The 21,471-nt window shown below is 42.2% G+C and overlaps 2 protein-coding genes across 8 annotated transcripts in view; one reads left to right on the top strand and one right to left on the bottom strand.

The window, feature by feature from the left end:
* atad2b (ATPase family AAA domain containing 2B) overlaps window positions 1-21,471 on the top strand; it is a 118,385-nt gene that overhangs the window by 3,307 nt on the left and 93,607 nt on the right. For 2 of the 3 annotated variants that reach the window (XM_047387893.1, XM_047387892.1), the window contains exon 2: window positions 19,940-20,221. The exons of the other annotated variant lie outside the window; for it this stretch is intronic. In XM_047387893.1, coding sequence (XP_047243849.1) covers window positions 20,123-20,221 — 99 coding nt within the window. In that variant the 5' untranslated portion in view covers window positions 19,940-20,122. The remainder of the gene's footprint in view (window positions 1-19,939; window positions 20,222-21,471) is intronic. 3 annotated transcript variants of the gene reach the window in all.
* On the bottom strand, window positions 4,098-20,062 carry ubxn2a (UBX domain protein 2A). 5 transcript variants are annotated; one of them, XM_047387906.1, is made up of 8 exons: window positions 19,993-20,062; window positions 16,025-16,094; window positions 15,600-15,661; window positions 11,274-11,380; window positions 10,125-10,234; window positions 9,494-9,631; window positions 7,501-7,662; window positions 4,098-6,289 (listed from the first exon to the last, which is right to left on the bottom strand). In XM_047387906.1, the coding sequence occupies exons 3-8, from the start codon at window positions 15,640-15,642 to the stop codon at window positions 6,106-6,108; spliced, it is 744 nt and encodes a 247-aa protein (XP_047243862.1). In that variant the 5' UTR covers window positions 15,643-15,661; window positions 16,025-16,094; window positions 19,993-20,062; the 3' UTR covers window positions 4,098-6,105. The 5 variants fall into 5 exon arrangements, with proteins under 5 accessions (XP_047243862.1, XP_047243857.1, XP_047243861.1 ...); XM_047387901.1 differs by having other exon boundaries at window positions 19,976-19,994; XM_047387905.1 differs by lacking the exon at window positions 19,993-20,062 and having other exon boundaries at window positions 15,610-15,661; window positions 16,025-16,095.

Genomic DNA, 21,471 nt, shown 5'->3' with positions numbered 1-21,471 from the left:
TGCTTGAGGGTGTCAATAGTGGCCTTCTGGACAGCAGTCAGGTCGGCAGTCTTACCCACGATTGGGGTTTTGAGTGATGAACCAGGCTAGGAGTTTTAAAGGCCTCAGGAATCTTTTGCAGGTGTTTAGAGTTAACTCGTTGATTCAGATGATTAGGTTCATAGCTCGTTTAGAGACCCTTTTAATGATATGCTAATTTTGTGAGATAGGAATTTTGGGTTTTCATGAGCTGTATGCCAAAATTATCCGTATTAAGACAATAAAAGACCTGAAATATTTCAGTTAGTGTGCAATGAATCTAAAATATTGTTCGTTCGTTCGTCGTCTTCCGCTTATCCAGGACCGGGTCGCGGGGGCAGCAGACTCAGCAGAGACGCCCAGACGTCCCTCTCTCCAGACACCTCCTCCAGCTCCTCCAGGGGGAGCCCAAGGCGTTCCCAGGCCAGCCGAGAGACATAGTCCCTCCAGCGTGTCCTGGGCCGTCCCCTGGGCCTCCTCCCGGTGGGACGTGCCTGGAACACCTCCCGAGGAAGGCGTCCAGGAGGCATCCGGTATAGATGCCCGAGCCACCTCAACTGGCTCCTCTCAATGTGGAGGAGCAGCGGCTCTACTCCGAGCTCCTCCCGGATGGCCGAGCTCCTCACCCTATCTCTAAGGGAGTGCCCGGCCACCCTACGGAGGAAGCTCATTTCAGCCGCTTGTATCCGTGATCTCGTTCTTTCGGTCATGACCCAAAGTTCATGGCCATAGGTGAGGGTAGGAACGTAGACCGACCAGTAAATTGAGAGCTTTGCTTTTCGGCTCAGCTCTCTCTTCACCACAATGGACCGGCACAGCGCCCCCATTACTGTGGCAGCTGCACCGATCCGTCTGTCGATCTCCCGCTCCATTCTTCCCTCACTCGTGAACAAGACCCCGAGATACTTAAACTCCTCCACTTGAGGCAGGAACTCCCCTCCAACCTGAAGAGGACAAGCCACCATTTTCCGGTCGAGTACCATGGCCTCGGACTTGGAGGAGCTGATCCTCATCCCAGCCGCTTCACACTCGGCTGCGAACCGCCACAGCGCATGCTGTAGGTCTTGGCTAGAGGGGGCCAGCAGGACCACGTCATCCGCAAAAAGAAGAGATGAAATCCACTGGTCCCCAAACCAGACCCCCTCCGGCCCTTGGCTGCGTCTAGAAATCCTGTCCATAAAAGTTATGAACAGGACCGGCGACAAAGGGCAGCCCTGCCGGAGTCCAACATGCACTGGGAACAGGTCCGACTTAGTGCCGGCAATGCGGACCAAACTCCTGCTCCGCTCGTACAGGGGCCGGATGGCCCCTAATAAAGGGCCCCCGATTCCATACTCCTGGAGCAACCCCCACAGGGCATCACGAGGGACACAGTCGAATGCCTTCTCCAGGTCCACAAAACACATGTGAACCGGTTGGGCAAACTCCCATGAACCCTTGAGCATCCTGTAGAGGGTATAGAGCTGGTCCAGTGTTCCACGGCTGGGATGAAAACCACACTGTTCCTCCTGAAGCCGAGGTTCGACTATCGGTCGGACTCTCCTCTCCAATACCCTGGCGTAGGCCTTACCAGGGAGGCTGAGGAGTGTGATCCCCCTGTAGTTGGAACACACCCTCCGGTCCCCCTTCTTATAAAGGGGGACCACCACCCCAGTCTGCCAGTCCAGAGGCACTGTCCCCGACCGCCACACAATGTTGAAGAGGCGTGTCAACCATGACAGCCCTACAACATCCAGACACTTGAGGTACTCAGGGCGGATCTCATCCACCCCCGAAGCCTTGCCACCGCTGAGCTTTTTAACCACCTCGGTGACTTCAGCCTGGGTGATGAAAGAGTCCAACCCCGAGTCCCCAGCCTCTGTTTCCACCACGGAATGCGTGATGGCAGGATTGAGGAGATCCTCGAAGTACTCCTTCCACCGCCCGATAATGTCCTCAGTCGAGGTCAGCAGTCTCCCGCCCCCACTATAAACAGTGTTGGCAAAACACTGCTTCCCCCTCCTGAGGTGCCGGACGGTTTGCCAGAATCGCTTCGAGGCCAACCGGTAGTCCTTCTCCATGGCCTCACCGAACTCTTCCCAGGCCCGAGTTTTTGCCTCTGCCACAGCCTGGGCCGCAGCACGCTTGGCCTCACGGTACCCGTCAGCCGCCTCAGGAGTCCCACAAGCCAACCACAGCCGATAGGACTCCTTCTTCAGCTTAACTGCATCCCTTACTGCCGGTGTCCACCACCGGGTTCTGGGATTGCCGCCACAACAGGCACCGCAGACCTTACGGCCGCAGCTATGGGCAGCAGCATCGACAATAGATGCAGAGAACATGGTCCACTCGGACTCTATGTCTCCAACATCCCCCGGGATCTGGTTAAATTTTCATCATGACATTCTGGAAAATAATGAACTTTATCACAATATGCCAATATTTTGAGAAGGACCTGTAAACATGCAGGCTTCTTAAGGCTGCACAATATATTGTGAATATATTGTCATTGCAATCAATATTGCAAAGCACCTTGTTTAGAGTGCAGTAATTGTTGGCTAATGTATCCTAAGTATTATGAACTTGCATTATATATGCTAATGTAATATTTAGCCAGTTGGACAGTCTTACAGCAGCAGATGCTCACACCAGACACTAATGACATTACCTAAAATGCTAAAGGTCACAAAGTGGTGGAAGCACAGATGAAAAAGAGAGCAAAGAAAGAAATAGGAATATATCACAACTGATATCATCATCACGTTTGCCATTATATTGCCATAGCAAGACTTTCTAATATCTTGCAGCCCCAGTGTTTCTGTATTTATTTATTCATATTTATACATCCTTGCTTATTGTTGATTGGGTCATGGGGGGAACAGGTCCAGGAGGGAAACCCAGCCATAATTCTTCCATTAATCCTGGTCTGTATTTTGATAGAATACTTCCATTCATTTAAATGGATAGATTGCTATTTCAGTCTGTGTGCAATCAATATTAAAACATGCATCAATGTGAAGACCATAAGTAAAAGTCACCAACATGTTCTGGTAGATTCAGACAGAGGTTTGGTCAGATAGAAAACATATACAGAGTGATAACAAAGAGGGCAAGGATAACTGAAGGAGTTATGAAGTACCTGTCCATAGCCTACTATATATTTTAGCATCCACACAGGGGTGCCTCCAGAAGGTTTTTTATTGGATGGCCAGTTGGGGGGCACTGAGAGTCCTAGGGTTACACACCAAAACCAAAAAAAATATTTTTAGTATGCAAACATCTTCTTGAATAATGTTAGGTGTACAGGTAAATTTAAACCTAAATAATTTGAAAACCAGAGCAGAAGACAAAAACAAAAAAAACAAAACAAACTTAAATACAGCCTTACAGGAATAGAACCTCATAGTAATTGGCCAAGCATGGAGCGGGAAATGTCATGGTACGGGCATGCTTTGCTGCAGCAGGACCTGTCCAGCTCCCCACTGCAGAATCCACTGCGCATCAAAGGATGCTGGAGAAAAATGGGATCTGTAAAAAAAAAAAAAACAATTCAGCTGAAGCAGAACTGGACCCTGCAACACAGCAATAAATTCTCCAAGCACTGGCTTAGCATAAAGAGAGTCAAAGACCACATGTTGATCATGTTGAGATGCTGTGGGGTGACTTCAGACTGAACATGCAAGAAACCCCTCAAACATCTCACACCTGAAATGAGGTGTGGCTAAAGCTTTCTTTAGACAAGCGTCAGAGACTGGTAGATGGCTACAAGAAGCAGCTCAATGAAATTACTGCAGCCTAAGCAGGTACAGAGGTAGGATGTCCTAACTTGCTCCTCTGCTAGAAAAACTTTTTGTTGATATGTTTTGTTTACTGAGTAAAACAAAATGAATTTTCATTTAGGGGCAATTAAATCCCTAAGTTTCCCAGAGTCAAAAAGGGATTAGACATCTATATGTGAACATTTGCTAAAAAAAAGAACTGAATATTTCAAGGGGTGATAGTACATAATTTAACAACAGATCCGAAAGCTGTTTCATGGTCAGATGCAAACTACTCTGTCATTTCTTTTAAATTAGACAAAAGACACTTCCCCAGAACAGTTTGGATCACATTTTTTTTAATAGTACAGGCTTGCTTAGACATTACCATGTAGCACATTAACATAAGGCATGGATAGTTTGGCACACCTCTAAATAAAAAGGCAGTTAGGCAGTCATACTGTACCTTGGCATTCTTGATAATCTCGTTAAAAAAAGCTGAGTAAACTCAGCTGTGTGAGTTTTTAAGGTTAAAATGAAGAATGTCACAATGAATAAAAATGAACAATGTACACTTTTAAATGATTGTAGAATTCAAGCCTTTGCCCCAACATAAAAGAATAAAGACTCATCGTTTTGTCCTATTTGAAGCAGAAATATAAGCAACCAAACTGATGGGTTTATTAAAACAAAACATGATTTGAGATGTTTGTCAATCATTCAATCAAGTAAAACAGAAGAGTTCACATTTTTTCTACCAACCTCAATAAAACCTAGGTGAATATTCATATAGAAAACAGACAGACCCAAGAACAAGGCCAAAGTATCATTAATATAAAAACAAAACATCACATCCTCATAAATATGCAACTGTAAACTCCACATATCGCCTCTTTATTAAAACTGCTAACAGTGCATAAGAGTTTTGTTCATACTTTGGGAAGACATTGATAGTAGTTGAATAAGGAGTTTGGAAAGTAACAGGGACAGGGAGTTTCAGGGCAGATGTTTATCATTCAGTCTGTTGATGGGTGAATTTCATGTTAATTATGAAGCTTTAAATGCTGTATTTGAACTATTTGTTTTCCAGAAAGCAATCATTGTGCATCATGCAGTTTACTGTTTTTTTTTTTATAACAGGAACCCTCCTACAAGATTAAATATATTGTGTATTTTCTACAATTTACATAGTAGTCAAATTATACATACGTGCTCAAATATATACATATGTCTCCACTAATATTTTGAGAAATGTCCCTTAGCAAGCTTGCATAATCTTGCCTGGATATTTGAGCACTCTTATTGTCAGGATCAATAGAGCTCATTGACATTGGTTGGTTTCCTTGCATGGATCCTGCTTTTATGCATAGCCTACACATTTTTAATAGGTCTGAGGTCATGCGGAGGCTATTCGGAAGGCATGAAACCGATCTAAACCTTTTCTAAACTCTAGTTTTGATATAACTGGGATCATTGACTTGTTGAAGTACCTGGATGTGTTGGAGATTCAAATATCCAACCAAAACTGACCAAAATAATGTCTGGAGAAGTCAAAGTGAGGAACACTGCACCACCTGTCAAGCCTAGTGATGGTAGCATCATAATAAGGGTCTGCTTGGCTGTCACTTGCACCAGTGCAGTTCACAGAGGTAGATGGAATAACAAAAAAAGAAAAACTACCTCCAAGTTTGCCAACTTAAAATTAACATCTAGGGGTAGAAACTCAAGCACAGTTGAATATTCCAAAAGAATAATGATACCAAACATAAAACAAAATTCATTTCAGAACAGATAAAGCAGGCTGACATTAAGCCTCAGAGTCAGACTTCACAACACCCTGACCTCAATCCTATTGAAAACAGTTGGACTCTGCTTGGACTCTATGCCAAGAAACCAACCAATTTAAACAAACTCCACCAATTCTGATAAATAGAGCGGTCAAATATCCAGCAGGCTGAACTAAGCAATAAGAAGATGTTGATGGTAACAAACTTCTGCTTTCTCAGCCATGTGTAAGGGTAAATTTAACCAAACATTACTGGATTGCATGTATAGGCTTCAGTCTGTATGTATGATTTTAAACATGTCCACAATAAATGCAAACTTGTGCACCCAATTGTTGTTTGAAAAAATAACAAAACTTGTATGCTGTATTATCAGTTCATTCTGGTGAGAATATCACCTTTAGCCTATAGAGGGAAAAACAACTGTGCAATGCAGTTCAAAGAGCACAGTGAAGAATAAAATACTTAGAGGTGTAGGAAACCTTGAGGCTGCCATAAAAGGGTGATGATGTGTCTGTGAAAGGAGGGAAAGGTGGCATGCCAGGTGTGGTATGGGGCTGTGTCGGTCAGCAGTGTCCAAACAGAGCCTGTGTGTTCAGGGGTCTCTGCACGATGACTGCGTGAGCCAAATCCGCCTCCTCTAGACTTAATTCTTTGTCGCTGAGCTCACGGAAAGGAAGCGATGTTGTCAGGACAAAAGGTGGACAGCTCCTCTGGCAGCGTGCAACAAAGTCTTGGACATCGGAGATCCTAAAGGGAGAAATGCAACTTAGGTTAGAACTGAAGTTTTAAGTCCTTTTTAGGCTATTTTGAAAGTACAAATGTTCACTCTGAACAGGTGGTTGGGCTTTAAAAATGGGACCTAAAAAGTGGATGGATGGATGGATGGATGGAAAAAGAAATGAACAGACAGACAAATGGACAGACTGATAGCTGCATGGACAAATGGAAAGATGGATGGACACAAATGACAAATGGATGGATAAATGGACAGATGAAGGAATGGCTTATGGATAAATGTCTTAAAGGACAGACAAATGAATGGATGTATAAATGGACAGATGGACAAATGGTTAGATAAATGTCTGGCTGGATGAGGAAATGGGACAAATAAATGGGTGTATGAATGGCTGACAGGCTAATGGACGGAGGGATGGATGGCTGATGGATAAATGTGTGGATGGTGGAGAAATGGACGAGCAAACGCACAGATCGTTGATATACAAACGCAGAGACAGACAGGAAATATGGACAAATGTACAGATGGACAGATGGCTGTACCTTTCAGTGAATGGGATGAGGAATCATGTCTCAAAAAAAAAAAAAAACAGATTTACATATCCTTATTCTATACTTAACCAGACCATACTTTTCCAGACTGCATAGGAACCCTGAATGAAACATCCTCTGTTAAACATGGTGACTCCTTCACAGAAGGACAGTATTCCCAGCCAAATACTCCACCCCCTGTTGTGACACGTGAGATCTGGGGCAGTGTACTAGCAACATCATCTATTATTAATACCACCCCAGCATACACAGCAATCCTATGGCAGCACTACCACTCACTGCACAATGGGACTAGCTTAAGACTGGAGAGGTTCAGCCCTTTATCCTTTACCCTGTTATATAAATGCTGCATCAGAGTTACGCAATTCCTCACTGGGGATTTTATAGATCCACGACGTTGCTACAATGCTGTCTCCATGCACTGTTTCTTTAGCCTTCAAACTTCAACAAAGCTTTATGTAATCCCAAAACAAATCCCCCACCCCCCGAGCCACAATATTGTAAGATCTACACCCCTTCTCCCTTATACTACATATTTACCATGATGCTGAAAGATTATGGGATTTACAGACAGCACAGCAGGAACAGCCAGTGTTAAAATATTCCTGATGAAGGCCATGTTTTCTGTGTGTGAATTGGTGTGGTTTTGGCCTTGGCACTGGGATACACACCTATGTGATAGGTTAAACCTCTGTACCAGTCTCCTGCCGTCGGCCAACCAGATCTGCAGGGAGGTGACGGGAAGGGAGTGGTCTAGTGTTACCATGGGAATAGGAGGAGATTCTCCATCATCGTGCACAGATGGTGACCGGGCCACAACTCGGGGTGCAACGCTGGGAACGGACAGTGAAATGAGTAGCAGTTCAAAGTGTAGTGTGGTCGAGTGAACAACATTTGCAAAGTGGATTTTCTCACAAATTGGCAGTGTTCAAATATAACTTATAATAATATGAAAAATAATTTTTTTATTTATGCATGATTCAGACAATTTGATATTTGTGCAAGATCTCCTGAAGATGAATTCCTAAACTGAATAGACTGACAGAGTGCCTGGTAGGATTTGCTTCTGGTTGTTTCAATGGATGGGCTTAGTGGGACACCTAGTGGTCTAAAGTATTATGGCACAAGTGGTGATAAAATTATCTTGACATTTGAAATGTTCTATAACTACCAGTCTAAACTGCACATTTTTTATCATATTGTAATAGTAATCCTATCTTTATATACACTGCTCAAAAAAAATAAAGGGAACACTCAAATAACTCATCCTAGATCTGAATGGATGAAATATTCTCATTGAATACTTTGTTCTGTACAAAGTTGAATGTGCTGACAACAAAATCACACAAAAATCATCAATGGAAATCATATTTATTAACCAATGGAGGCCTGGATTTGGAGTCACACACAAAATTAAAGTGGAAAAAAACACTACAGGCTGATCCAACTTTGATGTAATGTCCTTAAAACAAGTCAAAATGAGGCTCAGTATTGTGTGTGGCCTCCATGTTCCTGTATGACCTCCCTACAACGCCTGGGCATGCTCCTGATGAGATGGCGGATGGTCTCCTGAGGGATCTCCTCCCAGACCTGGACTAAAGCATCCACCAACTCCTGGTGCAACATGACGTTGGTGGATGGAGCGAGACATGATGTCCCAGATGTGCTCAATCGGATTCAGGTCTGGGGAACGAGCGGGCCAGTCCATGCGGCCCTCCAAAGAAATACCACCCCACACCATTACTGACCCACTGCCAAACTGGTCATGCTGAAGGATGTTGCAGGCAGCAGATTGTTCTCTACGGTGTCTCCAGACTCTGTCACGTCTGTCACATGTGCTCAGTGTGAACCTGCTTTCATCTGTGAAGAGCACAGGGCACCAGTGGCGAATTTGCCAATCCTGGTGTTCTCTGGCAAATGCCAAGCGTCCTGCACGGTGTTGGGCTGTGACCACAACCCCCATTTGTGGACGTCGGGCCCTCATACCATCCTCATGGAGTCGGTGTCTAACCGTTTGTGCAGACACATGTACATTAGTGGCCTGCTGGAGGTCATTTTGCAGGTCTCTGGCAGTGCTCCTCCTGTTCCTCCTTGCACAAAGGCGGAGGTAGCGGTCCTGCTGCTGGGTTGTTGCCCTCCTACGGCCTCCTCCACGTCTCGTGGTGTACTGGCCTGTCTCCTGGTAGCGCCTCCAGACTCTGGACACTACGCTGACAGACACAGCAAACCTTCTTGCCACAGCTCACATTGATGTTCCATCCTGGATGAGCTGCACTACCTGAGCCACTTGTGTGGGTTGTAGAGTCCGTCTCATGCTACCACGAGTGTGAAAGGACCACCAACATTCAAAAGTGACCAAAACATCATCCAGAAAGCATAGGTACTGAGAAGGGGTCTGTGGTCCCCACCTGCAGAACCACTCTTTTATCTTTTATTGAGTGTCTTGCTAATCGCCAAAGATTTCCCCCTGTTGTCTATTCCATTTGAACAACATCATGTGAAATTAATTGTCAATCAGTGTTGCTGCCTAAGAGGACAGTTTGATTTCACAGAAGTTTGATTCACTTGGAGTTATATTGTGTTGTTTAAGTGTTCTCTTTATTTTTTGGAGCAGTGTATAATGCACATTTAAAAAAAATCATGAAAACAGCGAAAGGCTTTTACCTGCCAAGTCGGTATCCTCTCCCACTAAAGGGGTGAAAAGCCTTCTTCTTGAGGACATAATTTTCCTCGGTCATATCCTCCACACTGATCTCCAGCTCCTCTTCCTCTGCTCTGCTCTCCCACTCTGCCGGAAGCTCCCTGGGATAGATCAAAGTTCAGCAAAGCAGTCTTGTCAAATGAATCAATAAGACAATGGGGGAATCTCGAAAAGGGTTCACCCTTTATCTTCTGTCTGAAGACCCCTGGTTGTGCTCTGAAGTAGGGAGGATATCTTTTTTTTTTGTTTGTTAGGGAGACAGTGTTGAGGAGATTGTGGAAAGCCTGATACCATTTGGCTCCGTCACTATACAGTCTAGACAGTAAGGCTTTTTGGTTCATTTTTTATTTGAATAGCTTTGCATAACCACTGCAGTGTTGAGGGGAAGTTATAGGCCTTTAAAAAACGGTTTCAAAGATGATTAACAACTTCAATAATAATTTGATAAAAAAAAGAGATGGTATTGATGAAAAAAGACACACATGATTAAAAATGTGGAAAAGCCTGACAAATTTGCAAACAAACAGGAAGAAACAGAAAGATCTACAATCTAATGCATTCTGAGGATATTTTGGATTAGTGGACGAGACTCACCCTCTTTTGATGGCATCCAGGAAATCTTGGTTTTCAGGCATGGAGTAACCGCGAAAATCTCCATCGTTAATGGTAAAGCCGTCCTTCCACAGCCTCACCACCATCTCCACCTGGATTTAACGCAGTAACATTCGTATCAAACTGTGCCCAGCTGTTGCCTGCAAGGATCAAAGTGTTGTGACTGGGTTTTAAAGGCAGAATTTGAACTCTGACGTGCTCCTATCGGTTTTAGCCATATCCGCTTTAAGAACTATAATATAAGATGACATAAAAACAGCATTGAAAATATTGTTTTCTAGCCTTCCTGACTAGGATGGTCAATTATTTATATTAGAAGACAGGGCAAGATGTCAGTGGGACAGAAAAGTTGCTGTAAAACAGAGTTGTCTTATTGTTATTGGGCAAAGAACATGATAACAGTTCACATTTTAAACTGACTTTAGGATCCTATAGTAGGGATTAGCAGGCAGCTAGTATTACTAAAACAGCACTCTTCAGATGTGCATTTAGGAGACTGTGGATTCATATCCTAACTCTGAAATTTCCAAAAGGCTGCCAACATTTGTAAAGCCAGAGGCTGAAAGCTCAAAGGGATATAACGGTGCGCCTTGGGTGTACTCTATTCAGCCTTCCTGTTATTTACTGAAAGTCTTGCTCTCACTTGCCCTCTTGCAGCCTGAATAAATCACAGACCTGTTTAATCATGACAAACAAATGTGACATTCCTAAATAGCTTCTTACAATGTTTGCACTTCCCCTGACTTTATTTCTACACACCTCAATGTTGTAGAAAACAGCTACTTTTAGTTTTCTTCACTCAGTAACACCTTCCCCAATGTGGAGTTCTGTCATCAGTGCAACCCAGTAGCAGTTAGTGTGGTTTATTCTGGATCAGAAAGAGGACTTTTGAGTTTCCGACTGGCCAGTCCCTGGTTAGGGCTCAGTGCATCTATACTGCACAAACTAAGATTGGTCAGGATCATATATTTAATGTTCTGTGTATAAATGTGTAATAACTGCCTTCTTATAGCATGATCTTAACATTTGTCATTTATTCTTAGTTTATATGATAATAATTCCATCACACAATAAATATGCTTGGGTGCAGGGGAGAATATGACAGATTGACAAACGGGAAGTGAGCTTTACCTTTGATGATCCTGACGCATCATAACAGATCTTCTCCACCTCATCAAGGAGGTCTTCTACTGAGAAACTACGACTCATTGGAACCTCCTCTTCATTTTCCTCACTGACTGCCCGTTTATAAAAAAAACGAGGACATGTAAAAGGTAAAGCAGTCTGCAAACAAGAGTCTAAAGTGTAAAAAAAAAAAAAAAAAAGTTTAATCCATCACAAATATGTTACATGTCAGTAGACGGTAAGGTTTCTTGCTGTAGGTGGTACATAAATGTTCCTGCTAAGTATTCCACTGCTCTTGTTTCCCAAAGCCGTCGTCGTCTTCCGCTTTATCCGGGGCTGGGTTGCGGGGGCAGCAGACTCAGCAGAGACGCCCAGAAGTCCCTCTCTCCAGACACCTCCTACTGCTCCACCGGGGGGAGCCCAAGGTGTTCCCAGCCAGCCGAGAGACATAGTCCCTCCAGCGTGTCCTGGTCCATCCCCTGGGTCTCCTCCCAGTGGGACGTGCCTGGAACACCTCCCGAGGAAGGCGTCCAGGAGGCATCCGGTATAGATGCCCGAGCCACCTCAACTGGCTCCTCTCAATGTGGAGGAGCAGTGGCTCTACGCTCCTCACCCTATCTCTAAGGGAGTGCCCGGCCACCCTACGGAGGAAGCTCATTTCAGCCGCTTGTATCCGGGATCTCGTTCTTTCGGTCATGACCCAAAGTTCATGGCCATAGGTGAGGGTAGGAACGTAGACCGACCGGTAAATTGAGAGCTTCGCTTTTCGGCTCAGCTCTCTCTTCACCACAACGGACCGGCATAGCGCCCCCATTACTGCGAGGGTTCATGGGAGTTTGCCCAACCGGTCCACATGTTTTATGTGGACTTGGAGAAAGCGTTCGACTGTGTCCCTCGTGATGCCCTGTAGGGGGGTGCTCCAGGAGTATGGAATCGGGGGCCCTTTACTAGGGGCCATCCGGTCTCTGTACAAGCGGAGCAAGAGTTTGGTCCGCATTGCCGGCACTAAGTCGGACCTGTTCCCGGTGCATGTTGGACTCCGGCAGGGCTGCCCTTTGTCACCGGTCCTGTTCATAACTTTTATGGACAGGATTTCTAGACGCAGCCAAGGGCCGGAGGGGGTCTGGTTTGGGGACCAGTGGATTTCGTCTCTTTTTGCAGATGACGTGGTCCTGCTGGCCCCCTCTAGCCAAGACCTACAGCATGCACTGGGGCGGTTCGCAGCCGAGTGTGAAGCGGCTGGGATGAAGATCAGCTCCTCCAAGTCCGAGGCCATGGTACTCGACCGGAAAAGGGTGGCTTGTCCTCTTCAGGTTGGAGGGGAGTTCCTGCCTCAAGTGGAGGAGTTTAAGTATCTCGGGGTCTTGTTCACTAGTGAGGGAAGAATGAATGTTTCCCAAAGCCGAAATACTAAATTACAGTGCCATGCAATAGCATTTGCATCCCTGGAAGTTTTTTTTTTTTTTTTTTTTACATTATGTCATTTAATGTGTACATCATTACTTCTAATGCACACAAAGTAGTGCTTTATTGTGAAGTGGAAGGAAAATGATACACGGTTGTCATCATGTTTTGCAAATAATCTAAAAGGAATCTAAATTGACCTCCGTTAATAAAGTAAAAAACCTTAGTGTTATTTTTGACCAGGACATGTCTTTTAAATCCCATATTAAACAGGTTTCTAGGATTTCCTTCTTTCATCTCCGGAACATTGCCAAAATTAGAAATATTCTGTCCAGGAGTGACGCTGAAAAACTAGTCCATGCATTTGTTAATTCAAGGCTGGACTATTGTAATTCTTTACTATCAGGATGTCCACAAAATGCAGTTAAAAGCCTTCAGCTGATTCAAAATGCTGCAGCAAGAGTTCTGATGAAAATTAAAAAGAGAGATCATATTTCTCCTATTTTAGCTTCCCTTCATTGGCTCCCTGTTAAGTCCAGAATATAATTTAAAATTCTCCTCCTCACATATAAAGCCCTTAATGATCTAGCTCCATCATACATCAGAGATCTGATTGTTCCATATGTTCCTAACAGGCTACTTCGTTCTCAGACTGCAGGTTTACTGGTGGTTCCTAGAGTCTCTAGAAGTAGAATGGGAGGCAGATCCTTTAGTTATCAGCTCCTCTCCTGTGGAACCAGCTCCCAGCTTTAGTCCGTGAGGCAGACACCCTGTCTACTTTTAAGGCTAGGCTTAAAACTTTCCTTTTTGATAAAGCTTATAGTTAGAGTGGCTTAGGCTAACTTCCTTATTTTTTACCTCCGCCTTCCTCCCTCCCTGTTGGATGGAGTAAGGGGGAGTCAGGTTTAGCCTAAACCGGCTCAGTTATGGTTGAGGTACAAACACACCGTCCATTTCTGCTACCTGTATGACCCCTTCTCTTTTCCAATGGTTATAATCAGTCTGACAGAGAGAGGTATCCCACTCCTTGTGGTTTTTAGTATAACAATGACCATCAGTGGGCTCTAGATGGACAAACTTTGTCAGTTTATTATTTTACTTGGTGCCCCTACACGTGGCCCGTTCTGGGGTGGCCGGGCTCTGGCACTCGGTGTTTGGTCAGGCCTCCCCTGCGCCATTCCAGACCCTTTATGGGGTGCCTTGATACAACATTGTTGTAAATAAGCGCTATTTAGATAAATAAACTGAAATCATCTCTGTAGTTATGCTGCTATAGGCTTAGGCTGCTGGAAGACATGACCACTTTCACCCTCTTCGCTACATTCTCACACTACTCTCCTATTTTGCAATATTTGCTGTTATTTCAGTTTTTAACTTTTTGTTCTCTCTTTTCTCTTCCTAGAAGCTACACCTGGCCTGGCTCTGTGTCTGCCTGTGACACCTCTCTGGAGAGGGGCATCGTCCAAGCTTCTGCTGGCAACAACTTAATGCTCACCCTCTACCGATGATCCACATAGCCCTGTCTTTTAGTGTTTAACCCTTTCTCTCTCCTAGACATGGCAATTGACTGAGCTTTTACTGTAACTAATTATATGTGCTCTCTTTCAGACTCTATCCTTGAAAACTGGCTCAGAGTTTATCTGTTCTTTCTTTCTAGGTGAAACAACTAAAGGAGCTACATCCACTAACATTTACTTTTCCTTCTCATAGAAAGTACTTCTGGATCAGTGCTTCTTTGTTCTCTTTGTGTCTCTGCTCTGTTCTCTTAAACCCCCAGTCGGTTGTGGCAGATGGCCGCTCACACTGAGCCTGGTTCTGCTGGAGGTTTCTTCCTGTTAAAAGGGAGTTTTTCCTCTCCACTGTCGCTACATGCATGCTCAGTATGAGGGATTGCTGCAAAGTCAACGCCAGTGACTGTCCACTGTCTCTACATGCTCATCCAGGAGGATTGAATGCTGCAAGTCACTGACTGGATGCAATCTGCTGGGTTTCCTTAGATAGAAAAACTTTTTATCCAATTTGAATAAATAACAATCTGACTGCACTGTTCAATGGTTAGGATTAATTGGAATGTATGAACCTGACTTTTGTGAAGTGCCTTGAGACAACATGGGTTGTGAATTGGCGCTATATAAATAAACTGAATTGAATTGAAAAGTGAGGTGTACATTTTTTTTCAACCCACTTTACTCAGATACCCCTAAAATAAAATCCAGTGCGACTAACTACCTTCAGAAGTCACATAATAAAACAAATCTTCCCAGCAATTCTGAGCACTGAAGTTGGGAAGATGAAAGGAGCTAAACAAGGGGCAATCCTGCAAACAAATCTGTTAAACTAGAGACTGGGGTGGAGGTTCATGTTGCAGCAAGATAACAACCCTGGACTTACAGCCAGAGTTTCAATGGAATGGTTGAGATCAGAATAAATCCATGTCATAATGGCCCAGTCAAAGTCCAGACCTACATCTAAATCAGAACCAGTGGTATGACTTGAAAACTGATGTTCCATCCAGTGTGACTGTACTTGGGCTATTTTTGCAAAGAAGCAACAGGCAAAAGAATTCAGGTCTTTAAATGTGCAAATTTGGTAGACACACACAAGCCTTGCAGCTGTGACTGCAGCAAAAGGTGGTTTTACAAGGTTTCCACTGGGGCGGCCTGAACACGAATGAAGACTTTTCTGAGTTTTAATACTAAAAATGTTGAATACCATGTATCATTTTCATCCCGCTTCACAGTTATGTGCTACTTCGCTTTGGCCTGCCATATACAGTCTTAATAAAATACATCGAAATTTGTGGTCGTAACAAGGTAAATGGCAAACAAAGCTCAAGATGTTGCAGAGTTGTTCATATAAAATATAGCGCACACAGTAATACCAACAAATCCAGGAATAACGCTTTACAGTCTGTTTGTTTTAACTTACCATTGCTCACCTTTCCCAGCACCCCAGTGTCAGTCTCTTTCATGCCGTCCTGTGTTTTCCACCTGAGAAAATAACAACGCTATCATAGCAGGACCTGCCGAAGCTTTAAATAGCACTCTTGATATTTATAATAGAGTAATCTTTAACATTTTAAAGGATTTCTTTTAACTCAATCCTACCCTAAGCGTGTATGAAAAAGAATAGTGGAAAGGATCAAATTTAACAAGCCGATCTTGATAAATTAGCCACACACCCAAGCGGCCTCTGCCGTGTTGTGGTTATTTATGCCAAGTTGGAGCTGAGGACCGTGGACGCTAAAGCGACGCACAAGCTGAACACATAAACATGTCTTTTCTACACACAGAAACGCGTCAACGTGATTCTTTACATGCGCGCACTAAACGTAAAGTCAAATAAAGATTTACCAGTTCGCGTTTTGTCTCTTAATCCCGGGATGCACATCTGCAGCCTCACGTTTGGTGGGCAGTGGCTCGTCTGCGGATCAAGATGAAACAGTGCCGTAAAGTCACATCCTACTGTCGTAATGCTGCTGTACTGCTGAGCTCAGCACATATTTAGGTGAAATCACTGATGCTTCAGCGTCCGGTAGCAATATACCGAGGGCCAAAAGTACCACAATTCACATAAATAATTAAACCATAAAGGATTATGAAAATATGTCTGCAATTAAACTGAAAAACAAGTAATTTGTCAAATCAGTAGTTATTTAAATATTTCATTGATATATATATACACAGTATATATAGATTATTGATTAAAAAACATATGTATGAATTTAACAATTTAATCAATTGTTTCATGGTGTTGTGCATCAGTGTGTCAGTTGGAGGAGCTAACACTGTTCTGGTTATTATAGTACACCTGTGCATTAAAACCAATTAGATGTTGGATTGGATTCATGTGAAGAGCTACAGTGACAGTTTAAAATATGTCATGTTGCAGTGCAGCACGGGAAGCCTGACATTTTAAAAGAGAATAAAGAAATGATTAAATCAATATTATTTTAACATATGCTGAAAACATTTGAATTAAGGAATTGTATAATTAATTGTCTTCTATGTAATAATTAGTGACACCTGCCAAAAATTAAGCAGTGAATTTATTTATGAATGCATAAGATGTATTTATATACAATTCCGTTTTAGTTAGGACATAAATGTGTATTTATTCAATACTTTATTGCAATTCGCATGTACTGTATTTATCGGGGTTCCACTGGATAAATATTGACTGAGTGGGATATGTGTTAGTATGTTGTCGTGATAAAGGCAATTCTCCAGTCTGGTGGACTTCCATTGTTTTTCACTTTTAGTCTGCAGGTTATTTATCTAAAAGATACATGTATGAGCCAAACGCCAGAAGGTTACAAAGAAAATCTGTGCTTTGCCTTATGGAAATTTTTCATGTTACCATTACTGTTATATCGGAACCCATTCTGGCAATCTGTGGCAAGTTTCTTCTTAAAAATCAATATCATTTTGAATTTAACATTGGTTATCTTCAGCATAATTCTATGCCTTATATTGTGTATTTTTCATTTTGTAAGACTTTTTTCATCTCGTCTTGCTCAGGCTGCTTTCATTTAATTCATTATGGGCTTCCTTAAAACCATGTTGCAAAACTTTGTGGTTATATTTCGTCTGATCTTGCAGTTCACTTTGTCCCGTTTTGGTCACATGATGATATCCAGGTCATTTTGTTTTACATACTGTGTATTCAATCTGCTAGTGTTGTCACTCTGCAACTTCTCATAACCCGTTTAGCGTTAGTTTTTTAGCATAAGGATCTAATTTTTGGTACATTTTCCTGCATGTGTACAGACATTATCTCTGTGTTTTGCCATCTTATATGTTTTGTCATTTTAAGTTTTGTCTTGTATTAAAAAATGTCCATCTCTTTGTAACCAACCATAATACTGTGTTCATTTGAGGGGACATTTTTTAGTCTATGTTCCTTTTTATTTTTCCACTTCGTGGTCATTTGCTTCACATTTTTGTGAGTTTTGCATCTTTTTTGCCACTCTGACAAATTGGTGTCATCTCTAATCTCTTTGTGGCCGTTTTGTGAATTGTGCACATCTAATTTCTACCATCTGTTCATTACTTTGTGTTTTTCTCTCTCATTTTTAATTGGCTATAATTACTCTGGGAAGCATTTTATGGGTTTTTTTTTGTGTCAGACTGTGTGTCCCTATAAATTTTCTGGGACATTCTCTTACAGGACCTTGTATCTTTATGGATTACAACAGGGTTAACAACTTTTGAGTGAAGCTTGGGGAGTGGGGTCAGTAATAAAAAAAAAGACAGATGTCAGTTTCACATAATACAGAAAATAACACCAGATTTGTCCTGTTGATCTTTAAAGTGGCTTAAAGATTTACAAAAATCAGCATGTGCACAGATTAAAAATGTATTCATAAACTGAACTAAACATGACAATCAGTTTAAGATCAGTTAAATTTTGTTCAGTGCTGTGAAGACGTATTTCTGTTCAGAGTTTCAGATAATAAAACAGATTTTAATAACAGTCAAGATAGCTTTGTAAATGATGATTTAATTTTTTAAGGGAAAAAGATATATAAATCACCTTTGTCCTATGTTAAACAGCAATTGTCCTGGACATTATGCTGGAAAAATAAAGCATTTGGTCTTAACTGTACATTATTCATACTTAAACAAAATACAAAGATCACAAACTACTACATATAAGCATATACAGATGTTTGAGCTGCTGTTGGATTATTTTAGTCTTTGGCCCTTTAGATGAATGAGAAACCATTTCCTATTTGATGTTTAAGACTTGAAGAATCACCTTGTTTTTTGATGAGGTAGCTTGCATCAGATTAACTGTAAAGAACAAGATCTGATCTGACTAAATCAAGTGTCATTACAAACTAGCGGTCATACAGGTGCATCCCAGTGAATCTGAATATCATTGAAGAGTTCATTTATTTCAGTAATTCAAAATGAAAAGTGAAAATCATGTGTCTTATAGAGTCAATACACACAGAGTTATATATTTAAAAAGTTTTAGGTTTTTTGCTGTTTCTGATGATTATGGCTCACAGCTAATGAAAATCCAGGAATCGGTTTCTCTGATCATTTGAATATTAAATTAAACATTTATTTTTTTTAACCAGAAATGTCAGCCTACTGAAAGGTATGTACATGTACTGCAAAGTATTTGCACTTGATACTAGGTCTGAGTCTGCTTTTGAATGAATCATTGTATCAATATGGCATGGCTCTGCTGAGGTATTAAGAAAGCCCGGGATGCCTTCATAGCAGTCTTTTTGTGTGCATTATTTAGTCTGGTGTCTCTCATCTTCCTCTTTCCAACAGCCTATAGATTCTCCGTGGGGTTTAAGTCAGGCGATTTTGCTAGCCAATCAAGCCACGCGATACCATTTTCATTAAAACAGGTACTGGTACTTTTGGCAGTGTGAATAGGTGCGAAGCCCTTCTGGAAAATAAAATCAGCATCATCATAAAGCTTGTCGGCAGAGGGAAGTATAAAGTGCTCTTAAATGGTAGACAACTGTGCTGACATTGAAATTGATAAAACACAGTGGACCAACACATAAATAAAAGATGACATGGCTTCCCCAAATCATCACTGCATGTGGAAACTTTACACAGGACCTCATGCAACTTGGATTGTGCCTTCCCACTCTTCCTCATGACACTGGGACCTTGATTTGCCACTGAAGAGCAATATGCAGTTTTATCTGAAAAGAAAAATGCAATATATTTGACAGATGTAGCTCTAACTCCAGCTGCAAGCCACGGTTTGCTAATCTTTTTGAGACTCTGAAATGACAATTAGCTCACAATCTTCTAATGGATGTAGTTAACCCTGTTACTTGTGCACCTTTCTTGACTACACGTTTTCCTTCCACCAAACTTTCCATTGATATGAGTGCACACAGCACTCTGAAAAGACAAATTGATTGTTAATTCAGCAGTCTTACTCGTGATTGGGTGTTGTGACATTTATGCAGTAAATGTTTTATTTAAATGTTCTCATTAGCTGATTGCTATAGTTATACAAAAATAACAAGAACATGTTTGAAATATATCACAGCGTGCATAATGAATCCATATATGAGTTCCACTTTTTAAACCCAGTTACGAAAATAAAAAAAGTTAGATTTATTGAGGTGCATCTATAGAAGAAAAGCTTGAGTCACTCGAAAAGAGTGAGATATAGCTATCTGTTTACTGCATCACTTTTTTTGTTGCAAGTGTTAACCAATAGCTGCCTCTTTGATTCATATGAACTGATATTAAATTAATTTCTCTAATTGTTCTTTCTGGTAGTATTACTGTCAGGAAAAAACCCCACAAGAAACACACCTGACAAAAAGACTCACAGCCGTTTGGGAGGGAGCAGATAGACCGGGAGATAGACAGGGAGAAATGGCGCCTCGATGCTGCGCTCACTGAAGCGGTGTTTGGAGCCGGTTGGAGAGATTCAGTAAGGACAGTTCAAAGGAGAAAAACATGGAGAGCACGAGGAAGAGCCCCCGGACACGGAGCGGCGCCTTCATCTCCTCCAGGACGCGCTCGTCATCGAAAAAACAGAGAAACTCAGAGGAACATGTAAGCCGGTTCTTTTCTTTTTACCGGGCGAGCTAGCTGGCTAAGTAGCTGTAGCCCTGGCCCCAAGCTGATCCCATTTATGTTTTCTTTACAGCAAGATACGAACAGTAATCAAACTGACACCCACACAGTGTCACAGACCATGAATAAAACTCATGAACGCAACCACCCATGTGCGTGTCATTCGCACCAAACTTATTATGAATCTGTCCAAATATAAGCTAGCGACATTAACTCCTCGCTAGCCCCAAGTTGAGTTCCCTTTGTGTTTGGCAATTTTGCCCGGCTGACTTGTTTCACCATTGTCATTAAAACTTAGCTCTTCAAATGAAACCATTTGGGTAAAAACCACTGGCTCAACTTCAGCCCTATAACATCAAACGAGCAGCATAAATGTTTTGTTAGTTGTTGCAAGATAAAGCCTTATTTAAGCTAGCGTTTGTAGGAAAGGGCTAGCCTGATAGTTAGCTTGCAGTGGGGGAAGGGAGTCCCAGGTCCACAACAGTTGGCTGGCTCAGGTCCCGTATTTAGCAAGTCTGAACTTGGTGAACTTTTTCTTGTAAATAACCCCAAGGGCCGTGAACTGGCTATTCCTGAAGTACGCGTTTTATGTCCCAAACAGACAACTTTGTGCCCAGTAATGCATTCATACTCAAGCAAACTTTAAATTGATATTTTAAGTTTTCGCCTGACCTCCGACGAGCTGTCAGCCTTTTGTCTCAGTGTAAACATTAACAACTGCAAGCCTGAAAATCCTGCATCTTTCTTGTTCTACGACATTAGAAAGCATAGGGGGAAAAACATTTAGCTCCCTTGACGGATCCTTTTTAATGCTAATCGTTTTCTGTGTATTATTACTCTTCGTTATTGTTGCGGATTACTGCCAGGCGTCTTGATGGCGTGATACTGTGTGTTGACTGCTGGGCCTCAACGTGACATTAAAACAGTTTAAAAATACCTTTCATTGAAAGTATTAGCTTTAAACAAGCAACTTTTATGGCAGTTTGCAGTGTGTTGGCCTTGTAAGAACTTGTAAGAAGGAATGATATAAAAGTACACACAACGCCCTACCTGTGACTAAAGCTTGAGATCTGCTAAATCTGTAGGTAAGGTAAGTTTATTTATATAGCATTTTTCAGTAACGAGACACTCAAAGCGCTGCACATACAATTACAATACAGTCACAAAGAAAATAAACACAAATACAGACACAGAAAAACAAATCAAATGATACTACAATCCTTCTGAGA

This window comes from Girardinichthys multiradiatus, chromosome 15 (genome assembly GCF_021462225.1).
Source record: "Girardinichthys multiradiatus isolate DD_20200921_A chromosome 15, DD_fGirMul_XY1, whole genome shotgun sequence".
NCBI lineage: Eukaryota > Metazoa > Chordata > Actinopteri > Cyprinodontiformes > Goodeidae > Girardinichthys > Girardinichthys multiradiatus.
Note: the sequence above shows the minus strand (reverse complement) of the source record. Positions and strands in the feature narration are given on the sequence as shown.

Bases quoted from the DNA above. Each gene is read 5' to 3' on its own strand.
- ubxn2a (XM_047387906.1), bottom strand. From the start codon at position 15,642: ATGAAAGAGACTGACACTGGGGTGCTGGGAAAGGTGAGCAATG. The intron at 11,381-15,599 runs GTAAGTTAAAAC...ATAAACGGGCAG, and splicing joins GCTGGGAAAGGTGAGCAATG to TCAGTGAGGAAAATGAAGAG. The intron at 9,632-10,124 runs GTGAGTCTCGTC...GATCTATCCCAG, and splicing joins CTGGATGCCATCAAAAGAGG to GGAGCTTCCGGCAGAGTGGG.